The 15,984-nt window shown below is 46.4% G+C and overlaps 1 protein-coding gene across 1 annotated transcript; it reads right to left on the reverse strand.

The window, feature by feature from the left end:
- Nucleotides 1-3,359: 3,359 nt before the first annotated feature.
- On the reverse strand, nucleotides 3,360-7,875 carry MSC (musculin). Its single transcript, XM_035125544.3, has 2 exons — nucleotides 7,166-7,875; nucleotides 3,360-4,448 (listed from the first exon to the last, which is right to left on the reverse strand). The coding sequence occupies exons 1-2, from the start codon at nucleotides 7,697-7,699 to the stop codon at nucleotides 4,362-4,364; spliced, it is 621 nt and encodes a 206-aa protein (XP_034981435.3). The 5' UTR covers nucleotides 7,700-7,875; the 3' UTR covers nucleotides 3,360-4,361.
- Between the last annotated feature and the right edge of the window lie 8,109 nt (nucleotides 7,876-15,984).

Below are 15,984 nucleotides of genomic sequence, written 5' to 3' on the forward strand. Positions count from 1 at the left end.
ACAAGAGAACTTTTGTCTGAGTTTATACCGTCTGACTTGTAAGCTGGTGAGCAAATTACAAATTCATCCATCACTAGTTTAGAGTACAGTGGTACCTCTAGTTGCGGACTTAATCCATTTTGGGGTGTCATTTGCACCTCCAAAAAGTCCGCAGTGTGGTGCCAGTGTGGTGTAGTTGTTAAGAGCAGTAGACTCATAATCTGGGGAACCGGGTTCGCGTCTCCGCTCCTCCACATGCAGCTGCTGGGTGACCTGGAGCTAGTCACACTTCTCTGAAGTCTCTCAGCCTCACTCACGTCACAGAGTGTTTGTTGTGGGGGAGGAAGGGAAAGGAGAATGTTAGCCGCTTTGAGACTCCTTAGGGTAGTGATAAAGCGGGATATCAAATCCAAATCCAAACTAGAGCGCCTCTTCTGCGCATGTGTGCAGCACGATCGAGCGCTTCTGCGCATGCGGCGAACCCAGAAGTAAACACTTCCCGGTTTGCCACGTTCGTAAGCTGAAAGTCTGTAACAAGAGCAGAACGCAACATGAGGTATGACTGTATAGAATCATACAATTGTAGAGTTGGAAGGGACCATGAGGGTAATCTAGTCCAACCCCCTGCAATGCAGGAATCTGTTTGGCCAATGTTTAGCTCAAATCCATGACCCTGAGATTAAGATTTCCAAATTCCAAACTTAAGCAAAAGAAAGCACCACAGACACACTGGAACTTATTTTTGTGTAAAATATGCATAGGACTACACTGCCTAGGAGAAACTAAACCAGGTGCACAGGGCCATGTGCAAGATCATCTATTGCTGTGTTCATAAGATTATCACAGAAGCTAAGAATGGGGCTGTTTTACAATGACATATAAGGTGATGTAAGACTTTTATGCATATTACCTGAAGCTGTTCCTCGGTCATGCACATGGCATGTTCTTCCCAAATTACCCACTAGGAGAAATAACAGGTGTGTTGTGGTAATGAATGGGCACATGCATTCCAGTTAATCACAGATCCATTATCGTAACATAGCCATGTGCACTGCAGCAAGCTTGCATGTGCGTTTGAAGGCAGGATATCATACAGCAGCCTTTCTCAACCTGGTGTCTTCCAAAAGTCTTGGGCCATAATTCCTGTCAGCCTCAGCCAGTATGGCAAATGATATAAAGCAGAAAATTTTATAAAAAACCCTTCCCCCCCCCAAAGAACCATTTAAACGAGAACAAGCAACATCCATATAGATGAACATTCCAAGGTTCATCTTTGTAAAACCAGGGCCTTTATGTGGTGGCAATCTCCCTTTGGGATGCGCGTCCAATGTGCATCAGGCAAGCACCTGCAGACCTATTATTTAGGCACCTGCTTAAAACTCATCTGTTCACACAGGCATTCCCAAAGAGGTGATCTAGTTGTGTTTATGTATTCATACAATCTTTTGATTTGCCATGCTTATTATACTTTTTAAGAATGCAATTTTATTGTTGTTTTTATGTTTTTCATTGCTCTTAATGTTTGCAGTATAGTTGTTGTTTTTGCAAAAATGATAAATATAGAACCATGCTATTTCATGCAAAAAGAAAAAAATGGCTAGGACCCTCAGTTTGGTCCTAGTGGCCAAAGTAGTCTCCGAGCAGAGTTCGACTCCTGGGAAATTCCTGCTTACTGGAAGGGAGAAAGAACGCTAGCAACCCCCCCCCCTCCCTCTGGAGCTGCCTGGAAGCCAGCTCAAGGAAAATGAGGGGGAACTGTCATGCTGTTTCTGCCAGCTGATGATCTCAGTTGCATTCATGAACAAGAAGAGACTTTCCATTCGTGGAAGCCTAGTTAAGATCCAAACCTTAATGTACCCCCAGCTCACATCCCTATTTAACTGCTTCACACTCATTCCAGTATAAGTTATTTAAACTGTTTTATTCTTTCTCTTGTTTCTCCAATCTCTAAGAGTTGTTACCTAACTGCAGCTGGGCTCAGTTCCAGAGGAAGAAATAAGCTTTTCACACAGCACCTAATAGAAATAGTTGAACAACCTCCTCTCCCTCTCTCTCTCTCCCTCCCTCCCTCCCTCCCTCCCTCCCTCCCCCCCCTCTCTCTCTCTCTCTCTCTCTCTCTCTCTCTCTCTCTCTCTCTCTCGTTCACTGTGGCTGCAAAAAAAAGTGAGCCCAATGTTTATTATGTCAAATGAAAGCATTTGATTTAGCTATTTGATTTTTCTCTGCAGAAGGGGAAAGTAGACAAGAGTTATGTGAATAAGGAAATGTTGTATTGCTCACCTTTCTTCAACAGTAATTCTCCAAGTACAGCAGAAGTCACTATTTCATGTTCTTTTATCACATAACCTAAACTCGAAGGTAAAGCTATGCAATGCATTGTAATTTGTACAATACAATTAATTGATTTCAACCTTGTTTAGTGAATACCGGATCAATGTGTTGTAAAAACAATTGTCCATAAAGAATGCTATCTGGAGGTGAAATGAAGTTCAAGGAGTGGAACCAGAAATACTTATGCACAAAAAAAGTTTTTTTCCACCAATGTTATTGTGGGAGGCAGTCATTTTTGCTGTCCAGCAACAGCGCATTGAGCCTCAAGGCTATTCCAGAGGGGCCCCAGTCTTTAAACAGGCTTTCCCAGGAAGGCTGCCACTAAGAACCCCTTGCCCCAAACTTTCGCTCTTAAGTTGGTACATAGAAATATTCATAAAAGTTAACTTTCTCTTTAAAATTGAATCATAGAATTGGAAGGGACCATCAGGGTTATCTAGTCCAACCCCCTGCAATGCAGGAATCTTATGCCCAAGGTAGGGCTCGAACCCACAACCCTGAGAGTCTCGACTGAGCTATAGGGATAAAGCATCTTCAAAATGTCACTGTAATCACCAGTTCCAATTATTACTGTCAGGCAAGCCACAAGAAATGCTTTGAAAACGAAGCATTTCAGGATCTGTGATCTGGAAGAGGAATAATTTGCTTCCAACTGGGGAAGCTCGGGAATCTTTCCCAATGCAAATGAATACCTGCAAAAGAGGACATCAATAACTGCAAAAGAGGACTGGTGTCCACAGTGACAAAAGATCAATTATTTACACTTCAATGTTTCTCCACCTCCAAGAAAAATTACTTACCAGAATTTTCAACAATACTGCCAACTATCTTGTCACAATGAAGTGACACCCCTCTCCTTTTCATGTACATGCGCGCGCGCACACACAACTTCCCATTCCAGGCAAGGTCAATGAATGCTCCGACACACCCTGTTAATCAGTTTGCTCCACTGCAGATTGCAGCATTTAAGTCCAATTCTATGAATATTTCTGGATTTTTCAGCAATTGGGGTTCCCCCCCAAAAAAACCATGACTAAGAATTCATCGTATCCTTGCAACAAAGCTTTTAATATCATGTATAAAAATAGAGTTATTTACATTTGAGATACTGGTTACTACATCATTCGCAAAAGGAACTCCAGAAAGATTGATACCCGAAGGCTTGAGAAAAGTGGGGGGGAACACAGCAGGTTTGGATGTTCCAAATCTCCTAAACCATTATAAAAGTACAGTACCACCTTCTTGCATAGCACTTCTTCCCCCGTCTGAAGTGAACAGGCTTTCTGTTTCAGGTTAAGGGAACTTCACGCATCTTTGCTGAATGCATCCCACTGAAAGTAATCTGCACAAAAATATGATCACGCCCTCGTCCAACAAGAATTTACCAACGACTTTGATCCATGATCTACTTAAGACCTCATACTTGCATAGAAGAAAATTTAGCCCCAACAACTTCATTGAGAATGAATATGGTTCGGCTTAAATTCACTTGATTAACTGCATTTGTGGAGCAGGCTGTAAAGGAGCAACTGGATACTTGCTACCTTTTCATCTTTGGGTTTTTTTGTTTCTTAACATGGCTAAAATGATAGAAGTAGTCTTACTATTGCATAGCTGCCAAGAACATAAGATCAAATATATTATAAATTTGTGAGTTTTGCACACTAGTCTAGACTACCACTTTCCTTTGGCATACAAATAACACTGTTCGGGATTAGCTTGTACAATCTATATTTTTGGTCCATGCTGTTAATGCTAGTAGAGTTGTCCTCCTGTATATCTTCAGTTAGTCAAAAAGGCTTTGGAACAGTTTCTTCAGGTAAGGATGCAGAAAAATACTTTTCCAAACCCGCCAGTTTAGCTGAAGCAGAATATTCAGCAAACTCCCTCTTTCCTTCTTCATTATATTTTTAAGTGCATTTTCCCTTCGAAATGAACAAGGAGAGGGCTTAAACACTGAGCAGACTTGATTTCTTTGCATCAGTTTGTTTTGGTCCATACAAGTCAGGGTGCTTTGTAAGCATATCCAGCAAGAGTATCGCTTACTTTAACTAAGCTGTAGTTCCACATAATCTGTTGGTTGTTGAAACCTCTTTGGTATCACTTTCTGGTCTTCCTGAAACCACAAATGGCCAGGTCTGAAAGTAAAGCAGTATTCAATGTTAGACAGAAAGGTGAAAATATGCAAACAACAAAAATACTACTGCTATTTCTGTTCCAGTCCCCATTTCAAGAAAAATTCAAAAGCATTTTCTTGAAAGGGTGTTTAAAAGTCACACAGCACCCCTTGAATTGCATTAACTTTCTCTTTGAGGTGTCCGATTCTGCTGGGAGAAAAAGTGCTGAAGGCTTAAAACTTTTCACACTGTACACTGTTAACTGCAGCCAATACACTAATGAACCTCAATCTGGTTTTGTATGCATAACTCTCCTCTGCTTTATTCCAAAATAACGCAAGGCAAGGCAACCCAGAGGAGTATGTTGGTCCAGCAGAATGGAAGATGCTTTACCTTAGTTTGTTTTGGTCTCTTGGCCAAGCAAAATGTTTAGGCAGAATGCAAGATTCTCTTTACAAACTTACCTGATGCTTCAAGGTGATTAGGCAAAGTTCTGCTGCGTGTTATTGGTATTTGACTTAACAAGTTCTCTTTTTGTGAAAGCAGAGCCTTGAAATCTGGACATTACACTGTCAGAGTAAGTAGACCACTCATGACAGCAACTGGGGCGGGGGGGGGGGGCTGAAGCCTGCTACCAATTTCTAGTTTACCCCCATTCACAGAACAGAAAGAACCTAGTTGTTAACTTAAACACTCTCCCCTGTCATTACTTTCTGTAGAGCTGGCACACATTGGCAAAATATATATTAAATATAATATTACATTCAAGTTCATTAGGATTTTTTTCATTGATTTTTTAAAGCATTCATTTATGTAGGTGTATAAGACTGATGCGGTTTGTTAACACATTAGATTTGTTGCAAATGACTACAACTGTCTTTAAAACAGAGAAGTGGCTCAAGTGAATGGGTCCAGATATGTGAAGCTCAAATTCAAATCCCCATGTGGCTATTAAGTATGGCCTTGAAGAACAAGATGTTTTTGGCCTGATCTAGTTCACATGCTCACTGTGAAGCTGGAACTTGACAGATCTCCCTAGAGGAGGGGCAAGTTATGAATGTACTAAGTGCAACTTAAGCTTCAATGCAGATTTTTGCACAGATGTATATTTTAAGTGTCTCAGACAGCTTAAGATATCATAAGAGCTTTCATGAGTAAAATCTGCATATGAATAATATTCTGCCAGAAACAGATCCACATCGAAAAAGTATTTTGTTTCAGTATTCTTGGACCTGAGGAATTAATCCTAACCATGAATACTTAGATGTTCACCATGCAAACTTGTGGTTAGAGCATCTTCCCTATGAGAGGAAACCCGAAGAGATTTAGATTGTGTCCTTTAGAAACCAGTGACCATGTTAGAGGTTTTATAAGTTAGGAACTGCATGAAGAAAAAGAGCAAGAAGCCCCTCTCTCAAATTAGGACCATCCAGCAAAAATCAACAGTAGGGTCAGGACAGGCAAAAGTAATTCCTCACCCAATTCATAATTTAGCGAATCCATTATTAAAATAATATGGAGATTATAAATTAAGCTAGCAACTGGTGTACCTATTCTGGGACACATTAAAGGACAGCCATCACTTCCATGCTCCACTTCTGACCAAAAACATCATCTTGGCCACTGCTGGAAAGAGAAAGCTAAACAAGATGAAGATTCATCATCTCATCCAACGAAGCAATTGTTTTTTTCTACCAGTATGTGCACATTGAACAGGTTAGATTTCAGAGCTTTAAAATACTGTGCTTCAGAGACAAGCACAAAAGATACACTCCACTGCTGTGCAAGTAGACCCACAACTGCTTAAAACCCAGGAAGAGAATGATCCACAGACAGGTGGGAATCCATAGACAGAGCTCCTACTGACAACATGAAAAAGGAGCCAGGAGTTCAAGCCTCCCTCAAAATACGATGTAAATCAAGGATGGGGGATCTCTGGTCCACCAGCCAGTGGTGGATTCCAGCTGCCATCAGCTCCAGCCAGCACAGCCAACTGTCAGGGATGAGGAGAGCAGGGAACCACAATGTTCTCACCTCAGATTTAAATCAAATCACTGAGGCTTACACAAAAACACATGAGTCGCCTTTTGCTGTGCATTATCAACATAGTTAGCAGGTGATGAAGCTTTTCCAACTCTAAGGCTACTACAGCTCCCATGTCTGCAGCACAGATGTATATTATTACAACTATTGCATTATTTCTAGCTTGCAGTAATTTGTGTATACTGAGAGAATGAATGATTCTCAAAAGTTCCATTTGTTGCCATAGAAAATGACTGGGGGTTGCTGCTTAGCCATTAATGTCTACAGGAGTAAACTACCAGATATTTTTAACTGCTTCGTCTGACAAAACAAGAGGCCTATTTTTAAAAACAAATTAGATCTTAATAGGCAGATATGGATCATATTAACTAATCACCTGTGTCTAGGAAAAAGCCAAACAAGAATTCCTAAAATAGAAGATGCCAGCTTCAAGATCTTATAGGTTGCCCATATAGCTTAAATCCCTGGGGCTTTTTGTTTGTGATCCCTGTGCGGAGTTTAAAATTCAAGAAGCCTGAGGTACCCGCCTACACACCACTTCCTGCTCTGCAAACTCTTGACACCTAACCATAGATGTGCGAGCCCTAGCATGACAGAAAAGGCGCGGTCTGCACTTGTTCAGAAGCACCCTTGGTTTAACGTGCCCAACACACCAGCTTTGCTCAGGCGGGTGCCTTCCCACGAGTAGATCTTACCAGGTTGACGGGGTGCACGTAGCCCTTCTCGTAGCGGTCTTCTTGCAGCAGCTGCCGGAGGTGGGCGATGTAGCTGGAGGCGAGGCGCAGCGTGTCCAGCTTGGAGAGCTTCGTGTCCGGGGGCACCCAGGGCAGGCTGGTCTTGAGGCGCGAGAACGCCTTGCTCAGCACGCGCATGCGGGCTCGCTCGCGCGCGTTGGCCGCGTTGCGCTGCGTTTGCTTGCACTCGGCCGCTACCGGGCCGCCGCGGCCCGACGCCGGAGGGCGCTTCCCGCTGCCGCCGCCGTTGCTTTCTCCCGCCGCGGACGCGCCCTTGGCTCGCTTCTTCTTGCCGCCACAGCTCGTCTCCGCGTCTTCCTCGTCGTCGTCGTCTTCCTCCTCCTCCTCTTCCGCGGCTGAGGAGTTTCCCGCCGAAGGGCAGGGCTCGCCTCGGGGACGCCGCTTGGAGCGGTGCGGCCCCGGGTAGTCGAGCTGTAGCCCCCTCAGGTCCATCTCCGGCAGCTCCTCGGTGTCACTCAGGGATCCCGTAGACATGACCCAACCCCACACGCCAAAGGGGGGCGGGAAGGAGGAGGAAGGCAGAGTGGCGAGTGGGACCCCGCCGACCAAGGCTCCGCTTCCCACCCTCCACCGTGCCGCCCCCCGAGAGAAGCTGCTCGACGGCTTGAAGGGGACCGTCTCCTGACAGGGCTATACTGTATATATATGCGCCACAGCGGAGCGAACCATCTGCGTGGGGCAACCGGGGGGAGGCCTCGCGCAGCCCACGTAGCCCGAGTGGTGGCGTGCGGGGAAGACTCCTGTCCGAGTCACTCCCCCTCCCCTCTAGACCTGGGAGGTTCTGCCTGCCTGGGCGACGCTGCGCTCTAAGGGCGGCGTGCGCTCCATTCAAGAGCGCCCGCCTGGGTCGCAGAGGCTTTGGCCGCCTGAGCAGGGGGCGCTGCTGATGCTGCTCCTCCTCCCCTTGCCGTCGGGGAGGGAGGGGGCGATTTCCAGCCAGTAAAAATCAGCTAATAAGGGACTCTCGAGGGACAGTCGGCATCCTGCCTAAGGAAAGTCCTGCAGATTGTGGAAGGATTTTTATTTTATTTTTGCCCGCCTTGGTGCAGCTTCCACTGACTCGGTCCCTGGGCGCCGCTACGAGAGATTACGGTAGTGGCGTTGGGTGGCGCTGCTCGCTAGGCAAAGGGGATCTGAAGTTGGCATGAAACGGGCCCATAAGAAGAGGAGCCCTGCCTGAATCAGGTCAAATCCCTTTCCAGGCCAGCATATGGCTTCCCACGGGGGTCGCCAACCTGATGTCTGCGGGAAGCCTTGGAGCGCATTGCTTTCGAAGGCCAAATTACTCACTCCCATTAACTGGCATCCTAATGCGGGCTACAGCCCTAACCCCACGTACCTGAGAATAAGTGAAAACAAGGGGACTCCTTAGTAGACATACGGTAGGTAGAATTGCGCAGCCACTCAAGGTGAAAATGGACTTCTGAGAAATGTGTTCAGAATCGAGATAGTGTCCCCAAATGAGCCAATGCTGAATGGCGAAGTTTCATAATATAGTAAAAAAATGAGTAGGATCGGGTTAAGGAGGGGGAAAATATATTTTTTTTCAAATTTCATGGATATTGTGACCTGAATGAACTCTTAAAGAGTTCAAAGGCCGATTTTTTAAAAAGAAAAAAGGTCCGATCTTTCACCATTGCTACCTAATGTACACTGAGGCAAACGGATTATTATATGATCGATTTTGTACCTGCTGCAGATTTTGATTATCTTATTTGTTACCAACCTCCCCAAGTTTTTGTTTATAGGTAGGGCAGAAGCTAGGCTAAAGAGGTTAAGTGACTTATTCTAGAGCTGAAAAATTAAGTAACGCCATCCAAGCCTGAGCAGTTTCGTTGGCAGTAGCCCTCCTTTTATTTGTGTCAGATGCCTACGAAGAGCCGCCCTAGCTAAGCATGTGCAGCCAAGTTCCTCTGAAATCCACAGGATTTTTGCCATTATCTATAGCAGAAAGGGAATGTAGAAAACGAAAATGTAGAAATCGCCCTTTGCCTGGAAGTGAATCCCAATGAAAGCAAATGCATTTACTGTTAAGCAATTCGTATAGAATCGCGATGTTATGGGAAATTGCTACAAAGGATTTGCAAATTTACGCCCTGGCGACACAATGATCGCCTTTTGCTTGTCATTCACGTTACTGTACTTGGAGGTAAGGTCCGTTCACACCAGGAGTGCTTTGGTTGCTCCTGTTGCATCGGCGAGTAAATACAACCCCCCCCCCACACACACACACACACACAATCTAGGATTTGTTTTAAGGACAGGTGACTGTCAGGTAAACGACTCATCCTCCGCACTTTTTATTTTCTCAATCAGCAGGTCCTTCAGTCCATATAAGTGGAACCATCATTTATTGGAGGGCATCAAAGCATTTCAGAGGTTATGATCCAGCGAATAAAATGCTTGTTTTGTATTTATTTCAGTGCGTCTTTGTCTCCATAACCGCACCAAAGTGGCTATACACAATTGTTTAAAAAGTGATATACCAAAACGAAAAACCAATCTATAAACACACATTTTTTTAAGGCGATCAGCAGACTAAAAACAGCACGAGACAATTTATAACAGCATTTTAAAAAATGCTTCCGAAACCAAACGCTTAAAAAGCGTTCGGCTCAGAATCGCTCAGCCCCAGGGATCCGTTCCCGGGGGCACAGAGGCAATCGCACTCCCCTTGTGAACTTCTGCTCACGGCCTCCCGCTTAAAGTCCGAGGCTGCGATCTTCCACACACTTCCTTTGGCTCAACTCCCCTCCCAAACCGGTGGGACCTAATTTCTGAATGCGCAAACGTGAATAGGATTCTTCGCAACGTGACCCAGCCCTGCGGCCGGGCGAAGAAAGTTCCCTGGCGCAGCAGGGCCGGGGCTGTGGGTGTTCCTCCGCCCCTGACGGCCGCAGCAGGTGGGGATCTGGGTCCCGAATTCCTGCATCTGCAACCTTTTCGTTCCATCCGCCTTCCCACCAGACTGGCGTTGGCACCGCCGCCACCTCCCTGGCGTTGCGCTTCCTGGCACCACCGCTTCCCACGATGGAGCCGCTTTCTAGCTGGATTTTGCAACCCTGGTGTCTCAGGAAGGTTTCCCCTCCCCCCCCCCTTCCTGCTCTTAGAAAATGCCGTTCTTTATTCGGAGCCTGCCCTCCCTTTCTTTTCACGGGCAACTCTCTCCCAAGCCAAGAATATCGGTGGAAGAAGTTCTGAAATGCACCCGGCGTCCAACTTGGCACTTGGAGGCGCTGAACTTGCGCTGACACCGGCCCCTAAGCCCTGTCTCGGCTTCTTCTCCCAAGCAGGTGTCTGGCTGGCTGTGCCACAAGCCCGATCCTGAAGAGCACCCGCGGAAGAGCCGTATCAACACACACACACACACACACACACACACACACACCGGAGGTTAGATGTGTAGGTTTCGCCTCTCCGTTTCTCCGGATTGTTTATACAGGTGCAGTCTGAACTCTTTCCTTACTAAAGATTAATGGGAAGGAAAGTGCTGGCTATTTCTAAACAGTGGTGGAAATGTCGATGCCCGATTGTACCCTTCTTTTGCCACGCTGGGAGAGGCCTTTCCCTCCCCCCGCCCCCGCCCCATCCCCCTCCGTGCGCTGAACTTCACAGGCGGGAGCTGGTGGGGACCTTAAAGACTACCCCCCCCAAAAAAGGAGAGACTTTCCGGGGCTCAAGCTCATTGGGAAATGACGCTCTCTTAGTCCCGTGCTTTCATTGCAGAAGCACTCAGGCTTGGTGTGGACAGTGATAATCGGCGAGGCACTCTGTACATGCTCAAGGGCATTCCCATGACAAAGCACTACTTTGGATGCTGGCCCAGCTGAAGGCGGAGGGAGTCGCCAATTTCCCATTTTAACAAGCCGCCCGAAATGCTAGAGAACGTGGCCCTCCCTTTTTCTCCTCCTCTAAATTTTGTTGGCGCTTGTGTAAACCAACCCTGCAGAGATTTCCCCTTTGTGCGCGTGCGTGGTGTTCCTTTGGCTCCCTACGGAGTGGCATGGGAAGAAATGGGTTTGCCATTATTTATTATTATTATTGTCATCATTTCATGGTCTCATCTTCCTCAGCAGGTAAATGAGTTCGAGAGAAGAGCTGGTCCATTGACAAGAAGGAGGAGCGGAAGCCGGGGTCGCTTGACTCTGCGCAAGCCCCTCATTTGTTCTGCGCTTGAGCTGCGCCAGCGCATCAAGTTCCAAAACAAATCCTTCGCCGGGGACGGAGAATAACGTCATCATGCTTCGGCTGGTTCGATGAAGAATCCATAGAAAGTTGCAGCAGCTGCAGGAGGAGGGGGGGTGTCCCCCTGCGGAAGCCTGCGCGGCCGGGCAACCAGATATCGAACTGTGTGAACCGGGTTCAAGCGCGCCGCCCTCATTAAAGTCGAACTCCCGCCTTTCAGCCTTCAGTACTCCGCGACTCAAATCGGCAATAAGCACCTGCAGTCTAGTGTTTAGATAAAGTCTCAAAGATCTTGGATACAATATTGCTACCAGCGAGCTAGTTACAGAGATGAGACCTATCCATTGGCACATTGTGGGATTCCTGGCATTTTTATTTCCTCTAGGGAGCTCAAGGCAGTGAGTGACAGAGAGCGCACTTTTTTGTGCGCATAAGGTCACGGGTTCAATTCCTGCCATCCCCAGATCTGAAACCCCGGAGAGCCACTCCCAGTTATCATCCGCACTACTGAGCCGGATGGAGCATTTATTTGCAGTCTCCGATGATGCTCCCTCCTCTCCCATTTATCCTGTGAGGTGGGCCAAGCTGAGAGTTGGCGACTGGCCCGGGGTCACCCAGTGAACCTCCTGGCTGCGTGGGGATTTGAAACAAGGTATCCCCGGGAGACTCTAAGCACTACACCACACTGCCTTGCTGCATGAGTAAAGGGAAAATGCCACGGAAAAGCCACCCACTCTTACCGCACTGAACTCGGAGGAAAGTGTGGTGCGATCCTGTGCACATTTATTTGCATTAGAGGTGCATGGAATTCTGCAAGGTGTGGAGAAATAAACATAAATAAACATATTTAGAGGAAAAGTTTTCCTCCCTCTCACATATTATTAGAACTCAGGGGTATCCAATGAAGCTGAATGTTGGAAGATTTAGGACATTGGTCTAATTTTATTTTAATTGGTATTCATTGGTATACCAATGTATGGATGATACTGCTAGCCCAAATGGCTATGTTCTTCCTCCACTGTCCGAGAGGCACTATGGGAATCAAGCCCCGCTTGCTGGCTTCCCATTGCCACGTGGTTGGCCACAGTGAGAACAGGATACGAGACTAGATGGGCCAGCATCTTAAGTCCTGGTGGTGATGTCATTATATATGTATTTATACTCCACCTTTCCCCCCTGAGGAACTCAAGGTGACTCAAACAGATTAAAAAAAACCAAGCAAGACTAAAAACATAGATCCAGACATAAATCCTACTAGGTTAGCTAGCAGCCGCAGGCGTGTTTAAAGTGATCTCACTGAGCTTTCAAGTAAAAGCAGTTTAGATTATAGCAATGAAGCGGGGCCTAGTTTCAAATAAGACGGTTTCGGAGATGGGAGGGAAGGCGGGCATGCCAATTAAGACCATTGTAATAAGCCTTATTAATGGCCCCAAACACTTTTCAGCAAACCTCAGGACTTTCGTGAGAGTGAAAGCCACAAAGTGAGCAAAACACAAGAGCTGTGAGCTCTGAAGATCTCAGCGCATTTCTTTTTATTGGCGGCGCACCATCTCGGATGTCAGAAATCCTTTTCCTGCTAGTACAGCAAATAAATCAGTTCAGCAACCATCACGAAATGACTTGGACTTGCAGAAGTGTCTGCCAGGACCAGTAATAACTCTTTGTTAGTGTCTTGATGCGTTAAACATCGAGGAGTTCTCAGATTCAATGGTTTCTCCACAATGGCAGTGCAAGTCCAGTTAAACTATCTGGAGAGCTTAAACACGGATGGCGATTGCTCTTTTAAATGTCTCTAGGACCGCAAGGCCAAAGTAACAGAATGGCCCGTGAAAGTACTGTTGACCTACTTCATTTCACTAGAGGAGAGAGAGATGGTTTGTTCACACGTGAATGCTCACCGCTGAAGGACTGCTGCGCGAAGTGGTGACTTGCACGTGGGAATCCCAGAGATATAAACGTGACCGCGGCACTCCGCATTTGTTCGAGAGCTGCCCAGTCACAGCCACGTTAAAATCTTGGATTTCTCCACTACTGCCTAAGGGCCACTTTCGCTTCCGCCTTACAAAGCATGCAAAAATGGTTTCTCGGGGAGAATAAAACAATGACATAACTGTGTAAATTGTGTAAACAATGAGATAGTGGAGATCGAGAGAGAACTTCAGTGTAGTGCACCTGCTCTCAGATGCGATGCTTTCCCGTATTCACACGGCTCGGCTGCCAGTTACCTAGCGATGCGAGTGCACGTGTGAGCTGACCCCAAGAGTTCCATGGAGATTTTCTCTTCCCCCGATGCAAGGCGTCGGGGTGACTGGGAACCAGTGTACAGCTAGGTGGAGAAGTCAAGGCAAGTTGTCTCTCCCACCTACTACGGGCAGACCAGGAAAGGAGCGTGAGAGAACCGAATATGATCCTCAGTCGATATTAAGATCTCGTGGATTAATGGATCGTTTTTCTTTGGGTATTTGGGTTTGCCGCAGCTGCGGCCAAACTTTTGCTCTGAAAGGGGAAATATAATTTTTCAGTTCTTGGAAAGAGTTTGGGGAAATTATTTTAAAGGAGGCGCTTTTTCATATTATTGTTGTAATCTAGAACTAGGTAGGAAATTATGGAATGCTTAAAATGGTTAGCGGTAGCGAGAGGATAGGGGATTTGAACACAGAGAGGAAACACTTAATATTTTCCATTTAAAATAGCAAGTTCTAGATGGCTTGTTGTAGCAAGACTGCAGATGGGGAGATAAGGTAGGACCATTCTCTGGCATCCTCGGGAGCCAGTGCGCTGTGCTGGTTGGAGTCTTGGAATAGGACCTGGGACTCGAGACGAGGGTTTAAATCTCCACTCGGCCATGCTGGAGCTCCAGGGTGACCTTGGGCCTGGCACTACACCTCAGCCTAACCAACCTCACAGGGTTGTTGTGAGGGAGGATAAAACACGGACGTCAAAAGGAGCCAACTTCGAAGAAGTGCGCATCTCTGTGTGTTACACAATGGGATCCATTTTAATTGTAATTATTTGAGAAATATGTACATTGAGAACAGCGAAAGATGAATGAGACATTTTCGGGCTGCAGTCATGGAGCCGCTTGCCTGGGAGGAGGTCCCACTGGACCCGATGGCGCCTACTTCTGAGTAGGCACGTATTCCAACATTACTGTTGGGTTTGCGTGTAAAAGATTTGCTATGAAAATGCTTCGCCTCCCACAACAAAACTCCAGAATTTAGTCTCTGATAGCTGGGTCCTAGGCATGTTTACTCGTAAGTATGTTCCACTGAGTAAAATGATGCTTACTCCCAAATCCTTACTGGGGGGTGGGGTGTTAGTCATTAATTTATTCCTCCATCCATCCACCTTTGCCGTCCTGCCTGCTATAACAAGGAAATGGACTTGTTATAATAAAAATCAAAAATAACTTTTTGAACTTTGAGTATATTTTATGTTACTGTATTCATTAAATTTCTACACCGCCCTATTATCACCTGGATCAGCTTGGTCAGAGGGGCAAGATGAGCTGTTTTCACGAGGTTGTGGTTTTAATCCTTTTGAAAGAGCCTAAGAAAAGCTCGGCTGGATCAGGCCAGTGATTCAACATCCTGTTCTCACAGTGACCAAGCAAAATACCCAAGGGAAGCATGCAAAATGGTCCTCAGCTCCACGCCACTCTCCGTTCCTGCCGTTTCCAGCAGCTGGTATTCAGAAGCATTGCTGCCTCCGACTGTGGAGGTAGAGAGCATAGCCACAGCCATTTATACGGTAGCCTTCATCTCCATAGATTTGTCCTGGTCCTTCTTCCTGTCGGGGTGAGTGCCATCGTTTAAATTATGCGCTGGCTGAAGAAGGGCTTCCTTCTGCCTGTCCAGCATCTTCCAACATTCAGCTCCATTGGGTGGGTCCTGAGTTCAAGAGAGGGATCTGCTTGCTGTGGGTCTGTTGGGAATAAGACGAGCACCATCGACATACACAAATGATTTTGTCTGCGTGTTGTGTCAGGAGAGGAAGCTTCCCAGTTCTTCTGGCAAGCAGCGAAGACCATTTTTTGAGACGGAAGCGAGGAGTGAATGGTCCTCTCAATCTCCCAGTTGTGCTCCTCTTTCTTCCACAGACCGGTGACCGGGTTCACACCCAACTCTCTCTGCCGTGCGTGGTTTTTGCGCCCATCCTCACCCAAAACGCGTTATTTGCGAGCGAATCCAATGGAATCTGAAAACCAATCAAGCGAGGGGGGGGGCGGCAAATGAATAACTGGGGTTGCAATTCCGCGCTTTCAATGAAGTCTGTGGCAACTGTTTATTTATTACATTTATAAAACGCCTTTCTGCAAAGGGAGGCAAGGCGGTTTACCATTTTTATATTGCTTGCGACTAGGCAGGCAGAGATTCGGACAGCGGCGGCGGCTGAATCCACACACTGGCAGATATTGCTGAGAAACAAGTTCCAGACATGAACAAGGCAAAACGACCAGCGCTGAAATGTCCCCATTTCCGTCTTTGGGTTGTTAGGTTTCACCTCCCAGCCCCCAGCGACGCTGCAGGCGAGAGCTGGGTTAGCAACACGATTCGTCTTTTAAACACACTCAG

The sequence above is a fragment of the Zootoca vivipara genome, chromosome 8 (assembly GCF_965207765.1).
Source record: "Zootoca vivipara chromosome 8, rZooViv2.hap1.1, whole genome shotgun sequence".
Classification (NCBI taxonomy): Eukaryota; Metazoa; Chordata; class Lepidosauria; order Squamata; family Lacertidae; genus Zootoca; species Zootoca vivipara.

Bases quoted from the DNA above. Each gene is read 5' to 3' on its own strand.
- MSC (XM_035125544.3), bottom strand. From the start codon at position 7,699: ATGTCTACGGGATCCCTGAGTGACACCGAGGAGCTGCCGGAGATGGAC. The intron at 4,449-7,165 runs GTAAGATCTACT...CTTTACTTTCAG, and splicing joins ACGTGCACCCCGTCAACCTG to ACCTGGCCATTTGTGGTTTC.